At 40.5% G+C, this 26,675-nt stretch overlaps 1 protein-coding gene across 1 annotated transcript in view; it reads right to left on the bottom strand.

The window, feature by feature from the left end:
- Positions 1-26,430, bottom strand: part of PHYHIPL (phytanoyl-CoA 2-hydroxylase interacting protein like) — a 179,965-nt gene extending 153,535 nt beyond the window's left edge. The window contains exon 1 of the mRNA XM_073548265.1: positions 25,989-26,430. Coding sequence (XP_073404366.1) covers positions 25,989-26,094 — 106 coding nt within the window. The 5' untranslated portion in view covers positions 26,095-26,430. The remainder of the gene's footprint in view (positions 1-25,988) is intronic.
- Positions 26,431-26,675: the final 245 nt, after the last annotated feature.

Raw genomic sequence — 26,675 nt, 5'->3', positions numbered from 1 at the left:
AACTTTGACAGAGATCACTGTACAGTATATGTGTTCACCTAGCGTTAAGGCCCCTATACACAGTAGACTAATGTCAGCCAAAACTGTAGCTATCAATGAATTTTGTCAATGGTCTAATGTGTATGTGGGCAATGGCCCACTGTTGGTCGGGTGAGATGTCGATTGTGTCCGTAAGTTTGCAGGCTGACGATCGCATTATCCCCTTGGAGATAATGCCGACTTCCGACGTTTCAGTCGGCATCTTTTCATAGAGAACACAGGATCACTCAGCCGGTTAAGCGCTCCTGTGTATGGGAGAGTTGGCTGAGATGGCTGCTGACCGAACAGTCATCCGAAGTATTCTTCGGCCGACAACCATCTGATCTTGCTCTGGCTATCTGGAAACCCAGTCACAGCGTAATCATCATGAATACAGATAAATGAGTGGTACAGTATAATAAACATGATAGATGCACACTGAACAGTTTCTGAGATGGCAGAGTTTACAACACATGCCATGGTCATGTAATGGCTAGTAAAAGATGAGATGACCTAAAGAGCTTTCACTTCTAACTATTCGTGGGATCCTTTAGTTCTAGACGGCTATGTAAATTTGCTGTCAAATTGCCCAAATAATTAGTACCAGGTCACTGGAGATATATTTGAAGGGGTCACATTGCTAAACCAATGCTCCACCCGGCTCAACCTCAGGATAGGTGAGGAGGAGGATGTAGAGGGAGAAACATCAAAAGCATCAAATAGACAGCATATTTTTCATTCTAATCATTCTAGCAACACCTTTACACTTTATTTTAAGCTTCACTTCTGAAAGGCTCATCATACAGCTGCCTAATTTTTGGGGCTTTGTTCTCACCCGCTAATAAGAAATGTGTTCTGTAAGATCTTTATGTTAGTAAGGCAAGGAATTGTAAAATATTTCTGACTTGGTAAAGCATCTGTCACTTTTCAAAATCCATTTATTTTTTGGCCTGGCGTACTTCTATGACTTTACCATACCGGCACTAAATACTATAATTCTGCACACTGTGGATAAAAGTACGAGTCAAAGAGAGTCACCATTTGGGATATGAATTGCACTTAACAGTTAAATACCCAGTACATTGTATTGTGATGATTGGATTCTAACAATGTGAAAAACTATGCAGGATATATTAGTCTTACTTTACCACTTGGCTTCTGCATGCCGCTATTATATAAGCAACACCGAAATACATAATAACATGTGATGACAAGACGTGAATCATTAGCCCGCCCAGCAGACATTATAGTAATAACACATGGTACAAAAATAATAATTTTAATTAAATAAAGTTATGACAGACCTGCTCCTAACAGTGAAAATATCCTGACTGTTCAATGAATTACGATAGATAAAAATATGCTTCAGATACACTAAAAGAAGAAGCCGCAAATTAATTCATCCTCCAATTTAACCCAATGAGATTTCTCTTACGTGGGGGAACATGGTAGCTGTAAAATGTAGGAGTTTCATTTTTCTCAGCTAGCTTAGAGCACAGCCCTTGAAAAAATAATCACTGATCCTAAAGACACTAAAGTCAGGAGTTGTCTGTCAACATGGCCAAGCCTGTAATGTGCCAAATAGGAAGTTGGGTGAGATAATAAACCCTTTTTATAATTATTTTGTTTTGTAATCTACGTAGAACGCTTAAGCCTCATTCAGACATCAGTGATTATTCAAATTCATTTGTAATGGATGTTAATAATCCCAAATGGAAACATGGATGGGCGTGAATAAACTCAAAATGGACGTGAATAATCTCGAATGGAAACATGGATGGACAGGCATAAATAACCCATTGTCCATTTGAGTTCGTCATCTAAGTTGTGTCCATTTTTCTTCAATCCATGAGTCATCCAAGTTTCACATATGGGAAAAAACCAGGATGAGGTCTAATGATTGATTTCAGTATAAAAAGACCTTCTGAAAATTTTCCTTGCTCTTCAGAGACTCCAATCTCAATTGCTTCTGTCATTAATTGTTTAGGATTTTGGTTTTCTGTAGCTTTTTTTTGTTTGAAATCATGCACTTTTCAGCTGGATTTGTGGATTCTGTTTTGTCGCTGGGGGTCTATGCCGGAAGATGCTTGAGAAAGGACTGCGTAGAAGTAGGCTGTGGGTTCACCCTATAGTTCTTCAACTTCTCTCACTTTCACACTTTGGGCTCATTTCTACTTGAGATGAAATCGGACGAATGCAATGCAATAAAAAATTGGATTGAATTCGGACCAGTGTTATTCTATGATTGTGTGTTCATCAGCTGCGGGCTGATTTTAATAGCCTAGGAAGGGGTCATGAAAACTGGTACCCCCAGGCTAAAAACATCAGCTCTCAGCCAGCCCAGAAAAGGCGCATCTCGTGCCAATGTCACATAGGTGAAGTGAGTTCATTGGCCATGAATCCGCAGGACCTGTCAGGCAGAAACACAAGCAGGAGAACTTTCTCACACTCGCTGTGCCCTCAGACAAGGAATATCAGTTCACACAGAGACACTGAGCAAACGGTGCTCAGGTTCTTCCCTGGATGACAGGCTGCATGGTAGCACTAGGCAGCCTGCAATCTAGATGTAGCAGAGCTGGATACGTCGTGGGACAAACGGATTAAAATCATCTCTGCGGAAAGGTGAGGAATACTGTTGTTTTTTTACCTCTTTTGCAGATGATGAGGGCATCGGGTGAATGAGCGAGTTTGTAAGTATGGATAATTAAGAATATTAAAGAGTCTGTGTCATTCTTTCAATTAAAGAGCTTTTTTCTGGGTGTGTGTGTTTTTATACAATGTGACTAAGGGATTAGTAATGGGGGCATCTTATTGATGCCTCTTCATTACTACCCTTGGGACTTGATGTCACCTTAAAATACAAAGGTGACATCAACCCCCCCAACTTTCACCTCACTTGCCACTGCTACAGGGCAAGTGGGAAGAGCGAGGCTAAGTGCCAGAATTGGCGCATCTGTGTGCCTTTATTGGGGTGGCTGAGAGCTGATGTTTTTAGCCTGGGGGGCTGCTAAATTGCCGGCTTTTCTTCTATCTATCTATCTATGTATTATATATACATATATATGTATTCTATGTGTATATATCTATACTATTTATTGTATTTTAACCTGTCACTCTGTGATTTAACTGTAGGCGGCACATGAATTGCTATCTATTATAATTATACATATATATATATATATATTTTTTTTAAGAACATTTCCTTTGAAAACGATGTGTAAATGACTTAGAGAACTTTTCTATGTAAAAGCACATGCTAAAATCGCATTGCAATCAGATAGCAATCACCCTACATTCGGACGTAAATCGGATGCTAGGTGTGAAAAATTGGATTATACTCGCATAAAAAACGCATGACACTCGCATGACACTCCTCCAATTCTCCTGCATCAAAATCGGACCGATTATAAAATTGCTAGTGTGACTCCAGCCTTTATATGGAGATCTGCACCAGCATTCTGCCAAATTTTTAGTTGTCTGTCATATGTCTATGGGCAGAATCAGACGGCCGTATTTCTCGTGCAAGAATTGCATTGTAAAACTTGTACTGGCTGTCGGCTCTCCTGACCTGAGCTTGACAGCTGCATAGTAATCCATCGCGCTGTCTTGCTCAGGTCAGGAGAGGTGCCGGGCCCGTCCGTGCAGTGAGATGCGATTCTCGCACGAGTTGTACGGCTGTCTAACTCTGCCCTATCAGGAGTTTTGATAGGCACCTTGGTGATCTACTGCATGTCCCCTGAGGAACATTTGCTTGTGACCTTGAGGTTTTTTAAATTGAAGTTTACTTGTTTTTATATTTAAAGCCCATTTATGTTTGCTTACTAATGTGTTGTTCTTTATACTGCAATGTTTTTTAAATGTCTGTTTCTGTATCCATTGCTTTTATACTTAAAGGCAGCTAATTTTGACTTGTTGGGTACTGACCTTAGATTTTTTTTTTAATAAAAAAAATTGTTACATTTACATTTTTAAAGGTGTTAAAAGTTGCTTGCCACTGGATAATATTTTGCCTCGCTGCATTTTTAATTTCTCCTGGGTATATCAACAATTTCAGGAATTGTTAGAGAAGCTGTGACATCATTTGGGAACATGTGAAGAGCAGAGTGATACATCAACCAAGAAATCATTATAGACTGAAGATTTCTGAAAAATTTCTGGATTCTACATATCTCCCAAAGTGTATCGGGTCCCTGGATATGAATCGCATGCAGGTAAAGATGCTGCCAAACCCAGGTTCTCAATTCTTCAATCATGAAAAATATTTCCAGTGGCTCTGAAACCATTGGGTGAGATTAACTACAGTTTTATTATTCTTGACACTGGGGTCTCTTCCAGAATGGCTCATTGGCTTCCAGAGCATGAATATTGGCCTGCCCTATCCATGAGTCATCGCTGGATCAACTGGTCCACCAGCAACCTATGTTATGATTGCTGATTAAGGTTTTTAAGTCTACAATGATCTTCAAGGTTTGTACACCAGGAGATGCATTTTTAACTATCAGTTAGCAGGTACAGTGATTTATTGAATATGCATTTAGAATTTTGACCTCAAGATGGTGAGTGTTTTTGAACACCATCCAAATGGATCCGGAAAATATCCATGCAGTAATCGAGGCTTCCATCATCCTTCTTAATTACTGTCAGATTCATTATGGATCTTTGGATAATGTTAAGGCTATACTAACCTCTATATTGCCGTTTGCTCATGACTTGCACCCATTAAGCCGAGTGACACCCTATCGACTTTGAGTCTGGGACTTTTTTGCAGATGGAGTCTATTCGTAGATCATCTTAATGTGTATTTTTTTTTCGTGGACAGAGTTTACGTTTTGTTAAGCTTAGATAGTCCAACTTTGTTCAATTAGATAGGGACTAAGAGAATGAGAATCCTAGACTTTGGTTGCCAGCTTAAGGTCTTTTGTCCAAAATATACTCTCTCTTTTGCTGATGGTAAGTTTTTGATAAACTACCAAAATTTTTTCTTTTTTTTTTTTTTCAAAAAATCAAAAACATTATTGAACTATATCAATCAGGACACACTTGCTTTTCATAATATTTAATATATTCTTTTATTAGAAATCATATTTTAATAAATTAACCAGTTCTGGTCCGCCCATAGACTTTAAACATTCAGACGGTCCGTATTTTGCGCTACGCTGATATTCTAAAACATCAATGATGACAAAGATGGTGATGAAGCCTGACTTTCCATAGAAAAGGCAAACATGGTTTATTACAGTCTCTGCCTTCCTGACTGCTGTATATATAACAGTGAACATCCCCAAAGGACTTTAATAGTTTTGTGTTCTAACAACAGAGATCGACTCACAGATGTCTGAATGAGGCCTTGATCACAGAATAGAATGGATCGCAGGTAAAATCTAAAGCTTTGAAAGCAGATTTATCATCAGATTTCACAATACAAACTGTATACAGGATAAAATATATTTCTGTTAGACTTGAAGAGTCTAGTGTACCTACTTTGAAAATCCATGTTAAAAATGGCTGCATAATGCTTATTGACAGTTTCCCTGCTTCAAAGGATCATAGAATCATAGAATCATAGAATCGTAGAGTTGGAAGGGACCTCCTGGGCCATCTGGTCCAACCCCCTGCTCAAAGCAGGATTCGCTAAATCATCCCAGTTAGATGTCTGTCCAGCCTCTGTTTGAAGACTTCCATTGAAGGAGAACTCACCACTTCTCGTGGCAGCCTGTTCCACTCATTGATCACTCTAACTGTCAAAAAGTTTTTTCTAATATCTAATCTGTGTCTCCTCCCATTCAGCTTCATCCCATTGCTTCTAGTCTTTCCTTGTGCAAATGAGAATAAAGTTGATCCTTCTACAATGTGACAGCCCTTTAGATATTTGTAGACAGCTATTAAGTCTCCTCTCAGTCTTCTCTTTTGCAAAATAAACATTCCCAAATCCTGCAACCTTTCCTCATAAGACAGGGTTTGCAGACCGGTCACCATTCTGGTCGCTCTTTTCTGAACTTGCTCCAGTTTGTTGATGTCTTTTTTAAAATGTGGTGCCCAAAATTGGACACAATATTCCAGATGAGGTCTGACCAAAGAGGAGTAGAGGGAAATAATTACTTCACGTGATCTAGACTGTATGCTTCTGTTAATACATCCTAGAATTGCATTTGCCTTTTTTGCTGCTGCATCACACTGTTGACTCATATTCAGTCTGTGATCTATTAGTATACCCAAGTCTTTTTCACATGTGCTGTCACTTAGCCCTATTCCTCCCATTCTATATATGCTTTTTTCATTTTTATTGCCCAGATGTAGTACTTTGCATTTCTCCCTGTTAAAAACCATTCTGTTAGTTGCTGCCCACTTCTCCAGTTTATTTAAATCTTTTTGAATCCTCTCTCTCTCTTCTCTAGTATTAGCTATCCCTCCTAGCTTTGTGTCATCAGCAAATTTAATCAGTTTACCCTCAATTCCTTCATCTAAATCGTTGATAAAGATGTTGAACAATACAGGGCTCAGGACAGAGCCCTGTGGTACCCCACTTGAGACATTCTTCCAACTGGATGTGCAGCCATTTACGACCACTCTTTGGGTCCGATCACTAAGCCAGTTATGAATCCACCTAACAGTTGCCTTGTCCATTCCATACTTAGTCATTTTTTCAATAAGGATTGTATGAGAGACTTTGTCAAATGCTTTGCTGAAGTCAAGATATACTATATCTACAGCATTTCCTTGATCCACCCAATCAGTAATACCATCATAGAAGGAAATTAAATTAGTCTGACATGACTTATTAGTTACAAACCCATGCTGACTCTGTTTAATCACTTCATTCTTATCCAGGTATTGACATACATGTTGTTTAATAATTTGTTCAAAGATCTTTCCTGGTATAGAAGTCAGACTCACCGGCCTATAGTTGCCTGGGTCCACCTTCTTCCCCTTTTTGAAGATAGGAACAACATTTGCTCTTCTCCAGTCTTCTGGCACTTCTCCTGTTCTCCAAGAATTTTCAAAGATTATGGAGAGGGGTTCAAAAATTTCTTCTGCTATCTCCTTCAGTACTCTGGGGTGTAATTCATCTGGACCTGGAGACTTGAATACATTTAGGTTAGCTAAGTGTTTCCTCACTATCTTTCTGTTTATAGATATCCTGGATTCTTCTATTCCCTTAATAGGACAGTGAATAACAGTTGATGTTACATTTCCTTTCTGAGAGAAAACAGATGCAAAATAGGAATTTAAAAGTTCAGCCTTCTCAACATCCTGTCTTACCATTTCATCATTTTCATCCTGTAAAAATCCTATAGCATCTTTGACTTTTCTTTTACTTTTGACATATCCCCAAAATCCTTTATTATTGCTTTTGACATCTCTTGCAAGCCTCAATTCATTTTCAGCTTTAGCTAATCTGATTTGTGCCTTGCAGGTTCTGCAGACAGCATTATATTCTTCTTTAGATATGCCTCCTTCTTTCCATTTTATAAACATTTTTTGCTTCCTTTTTAGCATGTGCTTAAGTTCTGTGTTCATCCATCCTGGTTTCCTTAAATGCTTCCTATTCTTCCCTCTTTTCGGAATTGTTAACAACTGTGCTTTGAGAATTTCATTTTTCAAGATTTCCCATCCTTCCTGGACATTTTTGTCTTTAAGGATATCCAGCCATTGGATCCCTCCAATTCTCTTTCTGAATCCCTTAAAATCTGCCTTTCTGAAATCTAACCTTGACGTCTGAGTCTTCACAGGTCTTCCGCCTCTAGTTATCCAAAATTCTAAAATAGCATGGTCGCTACCTCCTAGGGTCCCAGCCACTTTTACCTCCTCAACCATTTCCTCCCTGTTTATAAGGATTAGATCCAAGGTAGCAGTTCCTCTTGTTTTCTCCTTTACCTTTTGGAAGATAAAGTTGTCAGCAAGAGAGGATAAGAATTTCCTTGACCTGTTAGTTTTGCCTGAGAGAGATTCCCAACAAATGTCTGGATAGTTGAAATCTCCCATGACAACTATGTCATATTTTTTGGAGAACTTGGCCATTTGATGCATAAAGAGTTCATCCATATCTTCAGCTTGCACAGGCGGCCTGTAGTAAATGCCTACAATGGTGTCCTTTCCATTGTTCTGTCCTTGTATTCTTACCCAAACAGTTTCCACAGAACTCCCAGTCTCTGAAGCTTCAATCTCTGTGCAGATATACGCATTTCTAACATACAATGCGACACCCCCTCCTCGTTTATCAAGTCTGTTTCTTGCAAATAAGTTGTATCCTTCTAGTCTTGTATTCCAATCATGTGTATTGTCCCACCAAGTTTCAGTGATTCCAATGACATCATATTTCTTTTCCTGTGTTAGTAGTTCCAATTCTCCTTGTTTGTTGCCCAGGCTTTGTGCATTAGTATAGAAACATTTTAGTTTGTGATTGGTTTCTCTTTCTCCAATATTTTTTTTAATTAGATTCTTTCGTCTTTGTTCTTCCTTTCCACTTCTAATAGCAGAGTTCTCAGTAGCATTTGTCAGGTGTATGGCTTTTTCTGGTCTTTTGCTTCCCTTCCCATGTTGTTCTAGTTTAAAGCTCTCCTTACAAGTGTAGCAAGGCGACTTCCAAATACCTGCTTTCCAGTCTTCGTAAGGTGCACCCCATCTCTAGCAAGTAGTCCATCGTATAAGTAGTTCACTCCATGATCCAGAAATCCAAATCGTTGCTGACGGCACCATCGACGTAGCCAGTTGTTCACCTGCAGAATCTTATTCCACCTCCTTGTTCCATGGCCATCCACTGGGAGGATGGAAGAGAAGACCACCTGCGCTCCCAGTTCTTTCACTTTCTTGCCTAAGTCTTCAAAGTCTCTGCAGATGGTTTCCAGGTCGTTTCTTGCGGTGTCATTTGTCCCCACATGTAGTAGCAGGAATGGGTAGTCATCTGTAGGTCTGAAGAGTCCTGATATCCTGTCAGACACATCTTTAATTTTTGCACCTGGAAGACAGCACATTTCTCTTGAAGTTATATCCGGTCTGCAGATAGCGGCCTCTGTTCCTCTCAACAGGGAATCCCCCATGACCACCACTCTCCGTTTCTTCTTCACAACATTTTTCTTTCTCCATCCAGGAGGACTCTGAAGGCGTACAAGGTTGCTGTTTGTTGGCAAAGTCTTATCCTGATGTATTTCTTCATCGTTTTCCTGCGTGAGAGCCTGGAAAACTAACAGAGCTGGACTCAAAATTCTCCTTTTTAATTTCCAGGTTTTATAGCTTTTCTTTGATGGATCCATATAAAAAATACCATTTTTTTTTTTTTTTTTAAAGAGAAGCCTGAATCAAATAGTTACTATTGATGATTAAAACACAATAGTGTCCAGTGTGAAAACTACTTTGTCAAAATGTATTAGGGAGAGGGGAGGAAAAAAATCCAGAAGACAACCATAGGTCAAATAGTATAATATAAAATTGCTTTATTGGAGAAGGGGCAAGGTGTATTGAAAAATATATTTTACACAAAAATTTTATTTAAGCAATCTGATTTTCTGATGATAACGTCCATGTAATCATTATCCATTTTACCCTATAAAAGTCCCCATATGTGAAAAAGCTGCTTTGTTTGTCGAGGTATTCGCACTTGAAAACTGATTATTGTTTTTTTATTTTATTAATTAGTTGTAGAGGGACAATGTTCTGTTACTCATAAAGAGAAAATCACCAATGTCCACCAGTGGAATCAGACTCTTCTATACAAGGACCATTGTAGACAACTCGCAATATCTCATCTTCTTTCATCCCTTTAGTCCAAAATGGAGGAAGGAAGTGATGTTGAAGAAACGAGCAGAGAAAAGTACAACTTGAAGAAATCTTAATGTGACTTTCACATATCTAGATGAGGTGTATAGCCTATATGGGAGACAATTTCAGCATCTTTATAAGGATTAATAAAGGTTACGCTGAAAGGTCAGTGAAATAGACCATGCCAGCTTAGGAGGAGATGGTGAACTCAACAACTGGGAATTCAAATCAATTAAATCATAGGCATAGTTATCCAATAATTACAAAAATACGGTAGACAGTTAAACAACTTATCACAGGATAATCAAGTCAAAAGGTTTTAATTACCCAAATCCTCAATAAATCCAAAATTGTCATCATATGATTGAGATGGTAACAAAAACGTAAGACAAAACAGTTGTAATCTGAAGGGGTTGTCTGGTACTTTTATATTTATGGCCTATCTTGAGGATAGGTCACCAATATCTGATCAGAGGGGGGTATGACACCTAGCGCCACCGCCATTCAACTGTTCCCAATTCAGTTGGTGGCCAAATGTGCCCAGGTGTGGAGATGCACAGCACACCACTGTCAATGGTACAGTGGCTATGGCCAGATACTGCACCTATTAATTTGATATTCACCAAAATTGCCCAATTCAATTTTTCAACACCCCATACTGGGAAATATGCCACAAAACAAATATTATCACCTTTTGTGCTAACCTTGATTTCTTATTTATAAGATGGTGCCACACAATGGTATATTTAAAAAGTAAGAAGGCAAAAAAATCAGGGCATAGTATAAAGTATACCACAGGGAAAGACCAACGTAATATTACTTCATCTACAACCATAAACCGACTATCCTCAGATATGTCTGGCAAGTGAGAACGTCTATCCCTCTAATATCCCTTAACACCTATAGCCTAAACTATTAGGTGATCCCTATAGTTTATTAAGGAGCAAAAAGTAATAGGGCACAATAGTACTTAAGATGGTAATAAACACTCTGTCCCCTGTTGGGCCAATTAGGCTCCCCTTCGCAAATACATAATGGGTCAGACCACCAAAATGTGTACCCAACAAAAAAACTCCTATAATTGCCCTAGATTCAATGTATGGAACATGATGGGCGCATATGAAAATGCCACTATGACATACCGTATACTGATAGTGCTTCCTGGAGCGTCCCTCGTGCCCCGACGCACGTTTCGAAATGCTTCATCAAGGAGGCGTGTCAAAGCAGGGGGCTAACCCATTTAAATATAGAAGAGGCTCTCACTATTGGCCAATGCTAAGGATTCGCACCTGATTAAAAACATCACTCCCAGAATGCACACTGCACCTGCGCGCATGAAGGTCCTATGCCTGCCCAACAAGGCATAAACGGCGCATGTTCGGGATCACATGAGACCCGTCAACCAATGGGAGAAGTGCTTAGAGGTCACGTGGTCCAAACAAAGCCAGGTCCTGCGTAGACCCTGGCAATCAAGGAAACACCGAAGACTCACCGTGCACTTCTCAAGCGGCTCAAGATTCCGACATGCGCACTGCCTTGAAGTATCTAATCACATTCTAATAAAGAAGGTGGCATATAAAGGATCATATCCTAAACAAAATTTAGGGAAAGGAATTATAATAGACAACGTAACTTAAATACATTTCACTAAATACATATAAATGTATAAAATGGTGTAACAATTTGCTAATTAGTCAGATCAAATATAAAATACAGTGCGGCAATTAGCCCACCCCTACAAATTATCTTTGTATAAGTGAAAATTATATGTATACATAAATGCCGTAGGTTATAACACCAAGCAGTAAAAACACAAATATTGCACATATTACAATAATTTACCATAATTTTTTTATAATTTTTCATCATTTTTACAGAATTTTATTAATGCCTACTAATTACCCTTATTCTTAAATCCATCTTATAAATAAGAAATCAAGGTTACCACAAAAGGTGATAATACCTATTAATTTGAATAGGGGGTCTTGATTCAAATAGCGGTGATGTGCAATCCCTGGCGATGACCACTATTGCGTTGATGGAGCTGTGCAGATCCGCAGCTTAACACAGAGAAAAACTGATTGGCGGATGTGCCATGTATCAGAGTCACACCGAATAGATATTGAGGGCCTATCTCAAGGTTAGGCCATCAATATAAACGTCTTGGTCAATCCCTGTAATCCATGCAAAATTAGTTGGATCATGGAACATACTGCAGGCAAGTCATGTTGATCAGTCACAACTCCGTTCATATTGTTTCTGTGTGATTGGTTGACACACACTTGTCATAAAAGTAAGATAGACTACTGTACTAATAAGGGGGGGCAATTCATTACAACTGATATATTTTTGTCAGTCTTGAAGAAAAGCCTGCTGAAGTATAGGTCTGAGCTGGATATAATGTTTATATAGCTCCCCATTGTTGGGTGTGCACAGTTGGGCTCCGGTCCTGCTCGGCCTTTATTCACATTGAGGTCATTTTTGAGACATTGTAAGGTTTTAATAATAGAGGTTAGGACCATCCCAACTTGGTACATCTTAGCGCCGGTGGGATGGCTTTTACACTTTTTTTAATTAAAAAGTGTTTATTAAGTACCGTATATACATGAGTATAAGTCAACCTGATGATAAGCCAATGCACCTAATTTTGCCAGTAAAAACTGGCTAAACTTATTGACTCGAGTATAAGCCGGGTATGCATTGTCCCCTCATCCCTATCCGTATATAAAGGAGTATAATTCGACTCGAGTATAAGCCAAGGCACCTAATTTTGCCAGTAAAAACTGGCTAAACTTATTGACTCGAGTATAAGCCGAGTATGCTTTGTCCCCTCATCCCTATCCTCGTATGCATGGCTTCCCCGTCCCTGTTCATGTATGAATGACTCCTTATCCCTTATCCTTGTATGCATGGCTCCTTATCCCCTATCCTTGTTCAGTGGGTAAGGAAAGTATTCAGAAACCTTTAAATTTTTCACACTTTGTTTCATTGCAGGCATTTGGAAAATTCAAAAAAGTTCATTTTATTTTCTCATTAATGTACACTCTGCACCCCATCTTGACTGAAAATAACCAGAAATGTATTCACACCCTTTGCTCATTATTGAGTAGAAGCATCCTTTTGAGCTAGTACAGCCATGAGTCTTTTGGGGAATGATGCAACAAGTTTTTCACACCTGGATTTGGGTATCCTCTGCTGTTCTTCCTTGCAGATCCTCTCTAGTTCCATCAGGTTGGATGGTGAACGTTGATGGACAGCCATTTTCAGGTCTCTCCAGAGATGCTCAATGGGGTTTAGGTTAGGGCTCAGGCTGGGCCACTCAAGAATGGTCACAGAGTTGTTCTGAAGCCACTCCTTTGCTATTTTAGCTGTATGCTTAGGGTCATTGTCTTGTTGGAATGTGAACCCTCCGCCAAGCCTGAGGTCTAGAGCACTCTGGAAGAGCTTTTCATCCAGGATATCTCTGTACTTGGCCGCATTCATGTTTCCTTCATTTGCAACCAGTCTTCCTGTCCCTGCAGCTGAAAAAAAAACCCATAGCATGATGCTGACACCACCATATTTCACTGTTGGGATTGTATTGGGCAGGTGATTGGCTTTCTCCACACATACCGCTTAGAATTATCACCAAAAAGTTCTATCTTCGTCTCATCAGACCCAAGAATCTTATTTATCATAGTCTGGGAGTTCTTCATGTGGTTTTTTTTGCAAACTCTATGCGGGTTTTCATATGTCTGCCACTGAGGAGAGGCTTCCGTCGAGCCACTCTGTCATAAAACCCCAACTGGTGGAGGGCTGCAGTGATAGTTGACTTTGTGGAACTTTCTCCCACCTCCCTACTGCATCTGTGGAGCTCAGCCACAATGATCTTGGGGATCTTCTTTACCTCTCTCACCAAAGCTCAGTTTGGCTGGACAGCGAGGTCTAGGAAGACTTCTGGTGGTCCCAAACTTCTTCCATTTAAGGATTATAGAGGCCTCTGCGCACTTAGGAGGAACCTTGAGTACTGCAGAAATTCTTTTGTAACCTTGACCAGATCTGTGCCTTGCCACAATTGTCTCTGAGCTCCTTGGCCAGTTCCTATGACCTCATGATTTTCATTTGGTCTGACATGCACTGTGAGCTGTGAGGTCTTTTATAGACAGGTGTGTGCCTATACAAATCAAGTCCTATCAGTTATATTAAACAGAGCTGGACTCCAATGAAAGAGTAGAACCATCTCAGGGAGGATCACAAGGAAATGGACAGCATGTGACTTAAATATGAGTGTCTGAGCAAAGAGTCTGAATACTTATGAACATGTGATATTTCAGTTTTTCTTTTTTAATAAATTTCCAAAAATTTCTACATTTGTTTTTTTTTTCCAATCAAGATGGGGTGCACAGTGTACATTAATGAGAAAAAAATTGAACTTTTTTGAATTTATCAAATAGCTGCAATGAAACAAAGAGTGAAAAATGTAAAGGGGTCTTTATACTTTCCGTACCTACTGTCTGCATGGCTCCTTATCCCCTATCCTTATGCATAGTTCCTATAAAAAAAAAACACGTCCTACTTACCTTCCTGCGCGCCAACCTCACTGCATCTCATTCCGCCGCTAGCAGCTCTTCTGGCCGAACAATCACATGGCCCTGCTCATTAAGGTAAAGAATATTCACTCCACAACTATGAGAGAGCAGAGGCGTAAATATTCATTACCTTAATGAACGGGGCAATGTGATCACTCGGCCGGAAGAGCTGCTGGCGTCAGAACGAACGAGATGCAGCGAGGGTGCGCAAAAAGGTAAGTAGGATGTGTGCTGGAAGCTGTTGGCTGCGGCTGTAACTGTGCGCGCTATAAGAGAAATGAATATTCATTGCCAGAGCAGTGAATATTCATTTCTCTTTAGCAGCGGGTACAGTTACAGCCGCAGCTACCAGCTTTTGCATCCTGTCACCCGCTGCTCTGCCGCTTTCTGGGACAATGACTTCTGTATAAGCCGAGAGTGGCGTTTTCAGCACAAAAAAATGTGCTGAAATACTCAGCTTATACACGGGCATAAACAGTACCCTGTTATTTCTATGCACTATTGCTTTTTACTTACTTACAGCAGGGTATATGTTCATTTTGTTTCTATCTTAGGATTTGTGTGTTTAATGGCCAGTGTGAACATGTTCTTACATGTTGTATGTATACAAACTTATACTCCAGTTCATTTCTTTCGGTTTTGAAGTATAATGGGCCAATTTCACACAAGATTCTTGACTCTTGATGAAATTGGCACATCTTCAGCTACCAGTGCACCACAAGATGCTTTAATTTCTGCTACTTTCTAGCGCAAATTATAGTAAATCTGTCAGGCTATGGCTGGCCCCATTCCCTTCTGCTAAGTCCCATCCACTTTTTAAAGCCAAGACTCTAGTGGAAACCATTTGATGAATTGGCGTTTAGGATACATTCATATATTCGAGTTGAGTGTTGCCATCAGCGAGAAATGGCAAATTTTATCTCTGCATTTGTTTGTTTTTTTCGCATCCAGTTTTTTTTAACTGAAGAAAGTAGCCTGTCTGAACTTTTTTTTATCTATAGACTCTTAGCAATTTATATCAGTCAAACATAGATGAAACACAGATGGAACACTGAAGTGAAAAGGATGTCTTCCATGTTTCATCCATTTTCCCTACACACTTTAATAGCCAAGTCTGATCGAAAAACAGATAAGAATAGGATTTTCCGGTAAGTCTCACGTACCGGAGGCAGACAGCTGCTTTTAAAACAAATGTGTCTGTGTAGATCAATGAAGTTTGAAGGGTCCATTGGTTGTCCCAGAAAAAAAAAAGGACACCACGTGGTGGAGGTGTTAAAAGTAAGTAAGGACAGATTAAGTCAGTCCGGGAAAGAAATCACTAAAATGTTAAGAAATCAGTGGAAGACACAAAGAACATTAACCTTTCCATTCATTATATTTTCCCAGTTACCAAAAGGCGGATTGTAACTGGATTTCCATGTAGTAAAATGTTTTATTGCAGTTAATCTAATGGCTATTTATTAACCTTCATGGAACTTTGGAATTGACTGGCTTGATGGTTTTCATGCTTGATTTTTAATCATCCGTCTTACTAATTCACACTACTTACAAATTTATTTTTTCTCTATTTACTTTTGTGACAAAGTGTTAAGAAATGGAGCAATAGAAAAGAGTGAAAATTAAGACCCCTCAATGAAACAAATCGTTGACATTGCATTAGGGAAATAATTCTTTATACAAATTAATATTTTTCCTTACTAAAACTTAGTCCTGTCTCAGCTTTAATCTGCTCCTGAGATAAAATTACTCCAATATCAATTTGTTGAGAACAGTTTTTAGGTTGTGGGTCATAGGAGTAAAGCAAACATGAATTTACAGAAAACAGATCAGCAGGTTGCTCCTCAGAAAAGAAGATGGCTTGCAAGGAAGCACAATGTAGTAAAATGTCCTCCAGGTCACTTGTTTTTTTGAGGTGAAAATCTGCATAATAAAATTGCCATGGGCTCAGTCACACCTTGACGATATTCTGTTTAAGCGTTCCCTTTATTTTTTGAGCAGTGTAAATTGTTTTCATTGGAAAAACAGCATAACACAAGAACCTAAAAAGTACATAAAGTTGTGATATAGTGTGTGTCTCATGACAGGTAGACTTTATATTACAACTTTCATCGCTGTAGGAAAAAAATAGTATATGATTGGTCTAGATCAGGGGTGGAAGAGGTAAGAAGTAAGGGGTCCACTTCTACCTCCAAAGGTTGGAATTGTGCACTATGATGAGCTATTGGACTGCAAAGGGCTCATATATACTGTTCTTACACAGGGGCCTTTTATGTGTCCACTACTTGTCTGACTATTTTACACAGAAAAATGTGTGGTACTCTGGGCAACTCATATGTCTGACAACATAATTGAAAGCAAGTGTCACGCCGCGGTCACTGCCGCGCTCCACGCTCCCCGGCACACTTAACCATCGCGTGCTCCCGCTCTGTCTCCTGCTCCCCGATGGGCGCGCGCTCCCGCTCTGCTTCCTGCTTCTCGACGGGCGCGCACTCACACTGTGCTCAGGAGCGCATGCACACTCCGCCCTTCCTGAGGACGCGCGCTCCTGTTACTCTGCCCTGTGGGGGTCATAACCCGGAAGTCCTTAGGCACATTCCCATATCAGGCCGCCTCTTCCTCCTGACAGTGCCTGATTGTCCTTTGTGCCTAACAAGTGATTCTGGCCCCATATCCCGCTGCGCGTGTCCCTGCCTGCAGCTTCTGCACCCCCGTGCCTGTATCTTATCCGCTCTCTCCATTTTCCTCTCTCCTAGTGCCTGGCTGTCCGTGGTTCCATCCTGTCTTGTTCTGGTGTCCCAGCTGTGTCCGCCAGCCCACGCATTGACCCTGCTGCCTTGTCCGTGTTTCCAGTCCTGCCCGCCGTCCGTGTTCCTGTCCGTGTGTGGTCCTCTGCCAGCCTCTCCGGTCTCCCGCTGTGACTCCTGAGTCCTTCCCTGGGTACCAGCTGCCATGGTGATAGTCTCCCGTGGGTCTGCCCCTAATGCTTCCTGTATAGGGGGTGGTCCACCTGGTCAGCTCGCCCATGGGAGGTTCGTTGCCACGGTCCAGTGGGTCCACTCCAGGAGTACCTCCAAAAGTCTCTCAGCAAGATATAAAAATATCTGTTAATCACATCTTGGTGTTCTGTGGCAAATGCCAAGCATCCTGCACGGTGTTGGGCTGTTAGCACAACCTCCATCTGTGGACGTCGGGCATTCAGACCATCCTCATGGAGTCTGTTTCTAACCGTTTGTGCAGACACATGCACATTTGTGACCTGCTGGTCATTTTGCAGGGCTCTGGCAGTGCTCCTCCTACGCTGACAGATACAGCAAACCTTCTTGCCACAGCTCGCATTGATGTGCCATCCTGGAAGAGCTGCACTACCTGAGCCACTTGTGTGGGTTGCAGAGTCTGTCTCATGCTACCACGAGTGTGAAAGCACAACCAACATTCAAAAGTGACCAAAACATCAGCCAGAAAACATTGGTACTGAGATGTGGTCTGTGGTCCCCACCTGCAGAACCACTCCTTTATTGAGGGTGCCTTGGTAATTGCCAATAATTTCCATCTGTTGTCTATTTCATTTACACAACAGCATGTGAAATTGATTGTCAATCAGTGCTGCTTCCGAAGTGGACAGCTTGATTTCACAGAAGTTTGATTTACTTGGAGTTATATTCTGTTGTTTAAGTGTTCCCTTTATTTTTTTGAGCAGTGTACATAAAGGGCATTAAAAAGTAGTCCTATCTAAGACCATGTGGGTGGAAGTCAAGCACGTATTAGGGTATGGTTGATCCCAGGATTTACATAACCATGAGTCGTATGCCAGCATATGTAGCATTTTCCCAGGATAGCGATGTTACAGGTATTTTTTCTTTTCATTATATAACACCTTGTAAGTGAACAAATAAAATAATAGGAAAATTTTGATCTTCTTATAAACCACTGGCATGAAAATTAAAGCATGACAATACATGGCGTAGAGCAACACATCAATAAAACGATGCAAAATCAGTGGCTGTACCTACCTCTTGACCTTGAAATGACATTGACTTCTTCACCTTTCAAAGAAGTGCATATAAATAATACCATATCAAGATTATAATTGGTAACATGGATGACCTCAAATAGAAGTATTCCATATATCTCGTGAAAATAACCATTCTGCACTGAAGGGTGACATTCTGTTGTGGAACACCGCACCATATGGAGTGCCCAATAAACTATGTCAAGTAACAAGATATCTAGAACATTTATCTGAGTGCTTCCCCTGCTGCACTCCACATGTGGACATAAAAGATTAAATATATTCGGCTTCAGTAATGTATATGATAAGTTGTACAATTGAAACCAGAAGTTTACATACACTATATAAAAAGACACATCTGCATGTTTTTCTCAATATCTGACAAGAAATCAGAATAAACATTTCCCGCTTTAGGTCAGTTAGGATTACCATAATTATTAATATTTGCCAGAATAATGAGAGAGAGATAATGTTTTTAGTTTTTCTTAAAACTTATTTTATTACTTACTGCAAAGCCAAATGTTTACATACACTAAGATTACTATGCCTTTAAACAATTTTGGAAGATGTCGTATGATGATGTCATGTGTTTGGAAGCTTCTGAGTTGCTTTTTTTTGGCAACATCTGAGTTAAACAGAGTCACACCTGTGGATGTATTTATGCTTATTTGTGTAGCATCATGCCTGGCTCATCCTTTCAAGATACCTAAAGGTGCCTCGTTCTTATGTACAAACAATTATATGCAAGTACAATTAAGATGGGAATGTCCAGCCTTCATACTGCTCAGGAAGGAGACGGATTCTGTGTCCAAGAAATGAACGTGCTTTGGTCTGACATGTGCATATCAACCCAAGGACAAAAGTAAAAGACCTTATGAAGATGATGGTGGAAGCTGGTAAGATTGTGTCAATATCCACAGTGAAAGGAGTACAGTATCACATGGGTTGAAAAACCACTCTGCCAGGAAGAAGACACTACTCTAAAAGAAATATAAAGAAGCCAGATTAATGTTTGCAAATGCACACAGGAACACAGACCTTAATTTTTGTACACATGTCCTGTGGTCTGATGAAACTATAATTGAACTTTTTGGCCATAATGACCATCGTTACGTTTGGAGGAAAAAGGGAGAAGCTTGGAAGCCTGAGATCACCATCTCAACTGTGAAACACGGTGGTGGCAGCATCATGTTGTGAGTTTGTTTTGCTGCACAAGGCACTGGTGCACTTTGCAAAATAGATGTCATCATGAGAAAACAAGATTATGTGGCAGTACTGAAGTAGCATCTCAAGACATCAGGCAGGAAGATAAAGTTGGGCAGAAATGGGTCTTCCAAATGGACAATGATCTGAAGCATACTGCCAAAACGGTAACAAAGTGGCTTAAGGATAACAAAGTCTATGTTTTGGGGTGACCATAACAAAGCCCTGATCTCAATTCTAATGAAAATTTATGGGCAAAGCTGAAAAGGCCGGTGTGAGCAAGGCGACCTGCAAACCTGAATCAGTTACACCAGTTTTGTCAGGAGGAATGGGAGCAAATTCCAACCAACTATTGTGAGAAGCTTGTGGAGGAAGATCCCAAACATTTGACCCAAGTCATTCAGTTTAAGGGCAATGGTAACAAAAACTAATGAAATGTATGTAAATGTTTGACTTTGCAGTAAGTAATAAAAATGCCTTAAAACATTCTCTCTCGCTCATAATTCTGGCATTTGGCAAATAATAATTATGGTAATCCTAATTGACCTAATTCGGGAAAGGTTTATTCTGATTTCATGTCAGAAATTGAGAAAAACATGCAGATGTGTCTTTTTACATAGTGTATGTAAACTTCTGGTTTCAACTGTATATAAGGAAAAATTTGGAAAATTTTCACTTGAACGTATATCACTTTTACTAAGGGTAGTAGGAACCAGAGCCACTCGTCACAGAATGTATACCTAGATATTTGCTTTCTCAGGATGTTCATAAGTAAAGGAAATGCAAACTAGGGGCAAATTCAGGACACAACAGCAAATAGCAGGCTTTATGCTTACATCACAAGATAAAGAAGGATGTTTAATCAATACCTGACTCATGCAAATGACCTGAGCTGGAAACAGCGCATCAATTTGAGTCTATGTACATCTAGTATGGGGACATCATTAAGCAAAATATGCTACACTCTGGCACACACTATATGTGTTGTTTAGTCACCCTTACTACAACTTATTAGATAGTTTTCAAAAGTGTGTAGAAAAGGGGAAACCTAAAATGCGCCCAATTTAATAGTGACGTTCAATACAATTTGGAAACAAAAAGGCGGTGTACAGTAATCCAGAAAAAAATTGTCCCATGTCTAGCAACATGCACCCAATCTGTCACGAATCATGAGCCATGGTAATATATCAGGCTATTACCTGCTCTAGTGATACTATTATATTAAGTTAAGACTTAATTATTAGTGACGAGTGAACGTGCTGGGATAAGGCATTATCCAAGCATGTTCGGGTGCTAAATGAATGACTTCGGCGTGCTCGAATAGTATGTTCAAGTCCTCGTGGTTGCTTGTCTCGTGGCTCTTTGACAGTGGCAACACATGCATGGGTTGCCTATTTGTTAGACAATCCTTGTATGTGCTGTGTCTGTCAAACCGCCGCGAGACAAGTACTCGGAGTATATTTTTTGAGCATGCTAAGTCATTCAGTTAGCACCCGACCATGCTTGGATAACGCCTTATCCCAGCACGTTTGCTGATCACTATTAGTAACAAATTTCCCCACGTTTTTTATGAAATAGAATGCAATACATGATATGAGATGTCTTCTACTTTAATTTTTTTAAATTATTCCTTCATATTTCACTGCAGTCTTAATCTGACAGATGCTGGATCCCCAACGCCAAAAAATGGTCTCCATTAAAATTACCCTATGGGAGAAACCCGCTTTGGTTTCTTCTGCGTCCCGCTTGCACAAATATTAAATGTGTAAATATCACAGTAGTCCTAGCAATTATGCATTACCGGCATTATATTCATAAACCAGGGGAGGTCATAAGGAACTGCACTACTGTTTATTTCTTGCATTCCTGTCTGATAAGTGAATTTTAAAGGTAGGATGAAAATTTAATTTGATACTTAATATATTATAAAATATAAATATTATAATATAAATATTTAATATTGATGTAAAAGAAAGTGTTCATAGTCATTAAGCCGTGTGGTACTGTATCTAGAATTGCAGAGGGGAACATTTAAATTTCTTTAATAGTGTTTTACAATTAGGATAACCCTGTGCATGTGCCAGGTAAAGGCATACAGACATTTATTTGAGAGGTCATAGTGCTTTAAGAAGAAGGGGCTCCGGTTCAGGACCATATCACAGCTATAGATTAGAAGGTCACCCATCTGCTCGGTGCTGTGTAGGGCGACATCACCCCTGCAGCAGAAAAAGGGCGGCTGCCGGTAGATCCAGGGACAAGGAGGAAGGAGCTAAATATTGGCGAAACTATGATTGTGGATAGACAGACACCAATATCTCATCCAATCTGTCATTTAATATGTAGTTGAAATTTGAAGGCTAGGAAGCCCTAAGCCACATCTAAGCAAGCGGACGCTATGAATGGAAATCTACTACTTTCCAGCCATACGTTTTTGTGATAGCTGAAACATCTATAGATTTATTCTATACTGTAAGAGATAAGATAGTACAGGGGAGAGAGGCTGAACGGATAAAAAAGAAAATTGCTTATTATTAGTATTTCTCCTGGTAAGTGATAAAGAAAAGTTTGAACGGAAGAAATAAAGGTTATTGATACACCTCCAATAGCGGGATGGTTCATATATCCGATAGGGATTACGGTTGATCCTCTGTGTGCACTGAGTTTCTCCGAAAAAGTATATATTTTCAATGAGAACAAGCTACCGGACACTTCTAGCAGCAGTTTCCATCTAGGGAGGATGGTAGGATAGGGAAGTGAAATTCAGCATGCCCAATCCTTCGACAAGAGTTGACAAGAGTCGGGAGGCCCCTGTTCTTAGCCAGGTCATGTACGGAGAAATCCAACAAATGTAACTGCGACTACAAGCAGTTGGAAAAAATGGGAAAATAGCAATTTTTTATTCTTACTTTTTTGCATTTATATTTTTTGTAAGGTCGTCAGATCTTCTATAGGCGTCTTCTGCTGATTCCAGAAGGTATCAAAAATTAAAGACTGGTACATCTGGATACAGGGGGTATACATCTTTATGGTTATATTGTATTGCTCTACGATAATCTCTCTTTTTTCTTGTTCCCGCTATGGAAAAAAATATTACAAATCTAGGAAGAATTTTATAGATGTGCCCTTAACTTATCGCTGAACATGAAATATTCTAAAATGTATAGTGCGAGATGCTGAACGTGAAAAAAACATGTACACCTGACTGATGCCAGGATGGATACCATCCATCACCCATAGGCAGTAGTTTGAAAAAAAAAGTATGTTCATTTATGTTTTTTAATTTTTTTTTTAAGGATATCATTGAATTCGTACCAGGAAAATTGTAGAACTAAACTCAATTCAAGGAAAGCAGACACCCTTCATATCTTCTAGCAATATCAAAAAATGACTTTTATATTTGTTTTAGGAACTTTTTCCATATTGTCAGACATTATAACCGCAGTACCCTTCGTGCAAAACCTATAATATGTAAATGTTAATGATTCCACGAGCCCCCGCCTATCATGTAGTTTTGCCACGAGAGATTCTTGCACCCTAAAAAATTGAAGAATTAATTTGTACAGTAAAGTAAATTCACTATACATAATTGTATCATGTTAATGCCCAATTAGTATGACATATCTTCACAGCGGACCATTAAAAGTGTGGATGTCATGTATCAGAGAGTGTTTGCGTTCTTTATCATATAAGACAGAGCGCAATAAGAAAATGTATACAGAAAACAACAAAAATTGCAGGTCTGTTCTGGGTTACGGGTACCCCTCTGTCCTTGATGGAATACCCCTCTGTACTGGGGGGTACCCCAGGCGGGTACCCCTCTGTCCTACGTGCATACCCCTCTGTCCTGGGTGGGTACCCCAGATGGGTAGCTGCCTGTCCTGGGAGGGATACCCCTCCATCCTAGATTGGAAACGCCTCGGTCGGTACCCCAGACAGGTACCACTCTGTCCCAGGTGGGTACCCTTCTGTCCTGGGTGGGTCCTCCTGGGGGGTAGCCCTCTGTCTAGGGTGGGTACCCCTCTGCCCTGGGTGGGTCCCCCTGGAGGAGTAGCCCAATGCCCTGGGTGGGTCCCCCTGGGGGGTAGCCCTCTGTTCTGGGTGGGTACCCCTCTGACCTACGTGCATACCCCTCTGTCCTAGTTGGGTACCCCTCTTTCCTGGGTGAGTACCCCTCTGTCCTATGTGCATACACCTCTGTCCTGGGTGGGTACCACAGGTAGGTAGCCGCCTGTCCTGGGTGGGATACCCCTCTGTCCTAGATTGGATACACCTCTGTCCTGGGTGGGTACCCTTCAGTCCTGGGTGGGTACTCCTGGAGGGGTAGTCCTCTGTACTGGGTGGAAAACCTTTCTGTCCTGGGTGGGTACCCCTCTGTCCTGGGTGGGTCCCCCAGGGGGGTAGCCCTCTGTCCTGGGTGTGTACCTAAGTCTCTGCTCACTTTACTGCTCGTCCCCATACTATTGTGTTTCCATTGGTTCTTGATGGTAAGAATATAATAGTCTGCTGCACTGCTCTTTTTTTAATAAATGGAAACATGACGATCAACAGGATCCATCAGGGTCTTCTAAACATAATTCACTGTGTATCCATCATAGCTGTAATGGTTTACTGACATACTGACAAGAGAAGCTATGCCGAGAGTGTGAACACCGCCTTATTGTTTTGAGAAGAGGCTGTCAAAACTTGGTCTCTATTCCCATACAAATTTCTTTTTTGCTGTTTATTTTATTTTTTTTATCATAAGGATAGAAAAAATCTGCAAAAATAAAAAATAAAAATATCCTTGAAAAAATTATTATTATTTTTTTTGGCACAAGCCACAAACTTAGAAAAACAATGAAATAAATACACGCTGACAAGAACTAATATTTTGCATTCTTTGTGCAACGATAAGGATGGATATTTTTGTAAAGGCTAGAATTGTTTCCTTCTCATAACCCTTATGCCATCGAAAACCATAACTGCCTGCCCAAGCAAAGATACCAGATAAAACCTGATACAATGTCATTTACAATTTTCTGTACCAAACACACAGCATATGTGTACTGTATATAGGCGTGAGCGTGTGTTTGTGCCCATATACATACTGTATATATATGCATGTGAATGCAATCTACTGCATGTGTTCCTAATAGTAACATGCTTGAGATCCTGACCACTTTCCATTAACGTCTCAGTTGTTTTCTTGGTCAGAGTTGGGCACTAAATAAAAATGACAGTACATTAAATGGTTTTCACAGGAGCTGCCACCACATGTTATAGAGAAACAACATGAGCCAGGTTATAATCTAGACTCAGTTTGAGAGAATTTGGGTTGTGGCGGCCACTTCTATGTCTTGCCTTGCACTGCCACACATCTACTTTCTGAGCAAATGCAAAGGCTGGGAACTTCCAACTGTAATGCACCAATGCTGAGAAGACAATATAATAGTTTGCCCCTCAATCATGGAGCGAACACACATTTTGGCTGGACTGAATTGATCATCGTCACCAAATAATTGCATAATAAGACTTAATGCTCTCCTATGAATACTGGATCCCATGCACTGACCATATTTACGCCTACAATATAATTTAATCATTATATATATATATATTTTTGTTAGACCATCAGAACAAAGCTTTAATACACACAGGTGTGTCAGGAGATCCGACCATCTGCAACTGCGCCAATGAATGAAATGCTCCCAACGATCCACAAATGAACTCCTTCCATATCATCCCTCATGGTTTTGGAACGAGAGGAGAGGGACACATTCATTTCAGTCTGGGAATACTAACCTTCTAAAGTCTATAGAAATAGTTGGAGGATTTTTATGACTCGGCTACACCACATTGAGTGCCAGTGGAGTGCAGATGCTTTAGCAGCATTTCTTGACTCCTAGCCCAGAATCCTGTAGGATCATCTGTCCATGGTCCTGAAATTGAACAGCTACCTTCAAGCTTCCCCTCCTCCCCATTACACCCCCCCCCCAATTATTATAAGACACCTTGGTGCTTTACGATCTACACATCACTCTCTGATAACAATAGAAGGATTTATTTGTAAACAATCCACATCCTGTTATTATAACATTCTCCATCCCAGCCAGCTGGCGGGAGCATTATCACTGAGGCAGAGCTAAAGATCCATTTGTAAGCATGCTTTGCATGAACAGAGCTGCATGGTGTAAATTGAAATACTGCAATGCAAATCAGCCACAGCTTTGGAAGCAAAAAGAAAAGGGGGAGAGGAGAATCGATATCTGGCAGCATCTCTGGGCAATGCAGCCTATGGCCACAGATTGGGAGACATTGCTATTTTCTTAGCTGTATGCACATGTGGGGGGATCTCTATGGGGGGATCTATTGTTCTCAGGGGCTGTACACATACGACTGTACACAACATGCATGGCTACAATGTGGATGACAAGGATTAAAGAGCTGCCTCTTACCGTCCCTTTCACACAGCTGAATAGATTCCAGGCTCAGGTTCTTGATCATTTCCTCACAGGGGCTGTTGGGGCTGTTGATGTGTTGACTCAGGCGTGGTACCTCCATGTTGTGTCTGGAAATCTGGATTTATGCTGTATATTTTCTTGTATGGTGGATTTAAAGCCCTGGGCTGAAGTCTCCCTGTTTCCCTCAGCTGTCTCAGAGGTGCCTTGCAGTGCCTGGGTCTGGCTGGAAGAGGAGGAGGAGGTGTCCAGCCAGCTGAATGGCTCCTACATGGGCAGAGAGAAGGAGTGTCACCAGCAGCAGCAGCAGCAGCACACTCTGATCTCAAGGCAGAGAAGGAGTAAAAAGGGGGTGGGGGGAAACAATCAAGACCACAAGGGCTGATGACTTGTGAGTTTCTATGCTGCAGATCCTCGACTCCCTCATTCATGAAGGCTGCAGCAAGCTCTGCACAAGGCTGGATCTGGAAGCTCTTATGTAATAGGCTTCATCCATGCCAGCTTAATCTGCCCCTGATGACTGCATGCACAGAGGATCCCAGGGGAGATGTTAGGTTGGAATGGACATAACGTCCACTTACAGTGATCAGCAATGATCAATTGCCACCTGGTAATAATGGCAGCAGTTATCATGTAAACGGCTATTTACAGGTCTCCGCATCCACAATCAATTTTTATTACGTC

Source organism: Dendrobates tinctorius, unplaced genomic scaffold (genome assembly GCF_039654945.1).
Source record: "Dendrobates tinctorius isolate UK_male_01 unplaced genomic scaffold, ASM3965494v1 ptg000156l, whole genome shotgun sequence".
Lineage (NCBI taxonomy): Eukaryota > Metazoa > Chordata > Amphibia > Anura > Dendrobatidae > Dendrobates > Dendrobates tinctorius.
The sequence above is the reverse complement of the archived record's forward strand: the minus strand, read 5'-3'. Positions and strand labels throughout refer to the sequence as shown.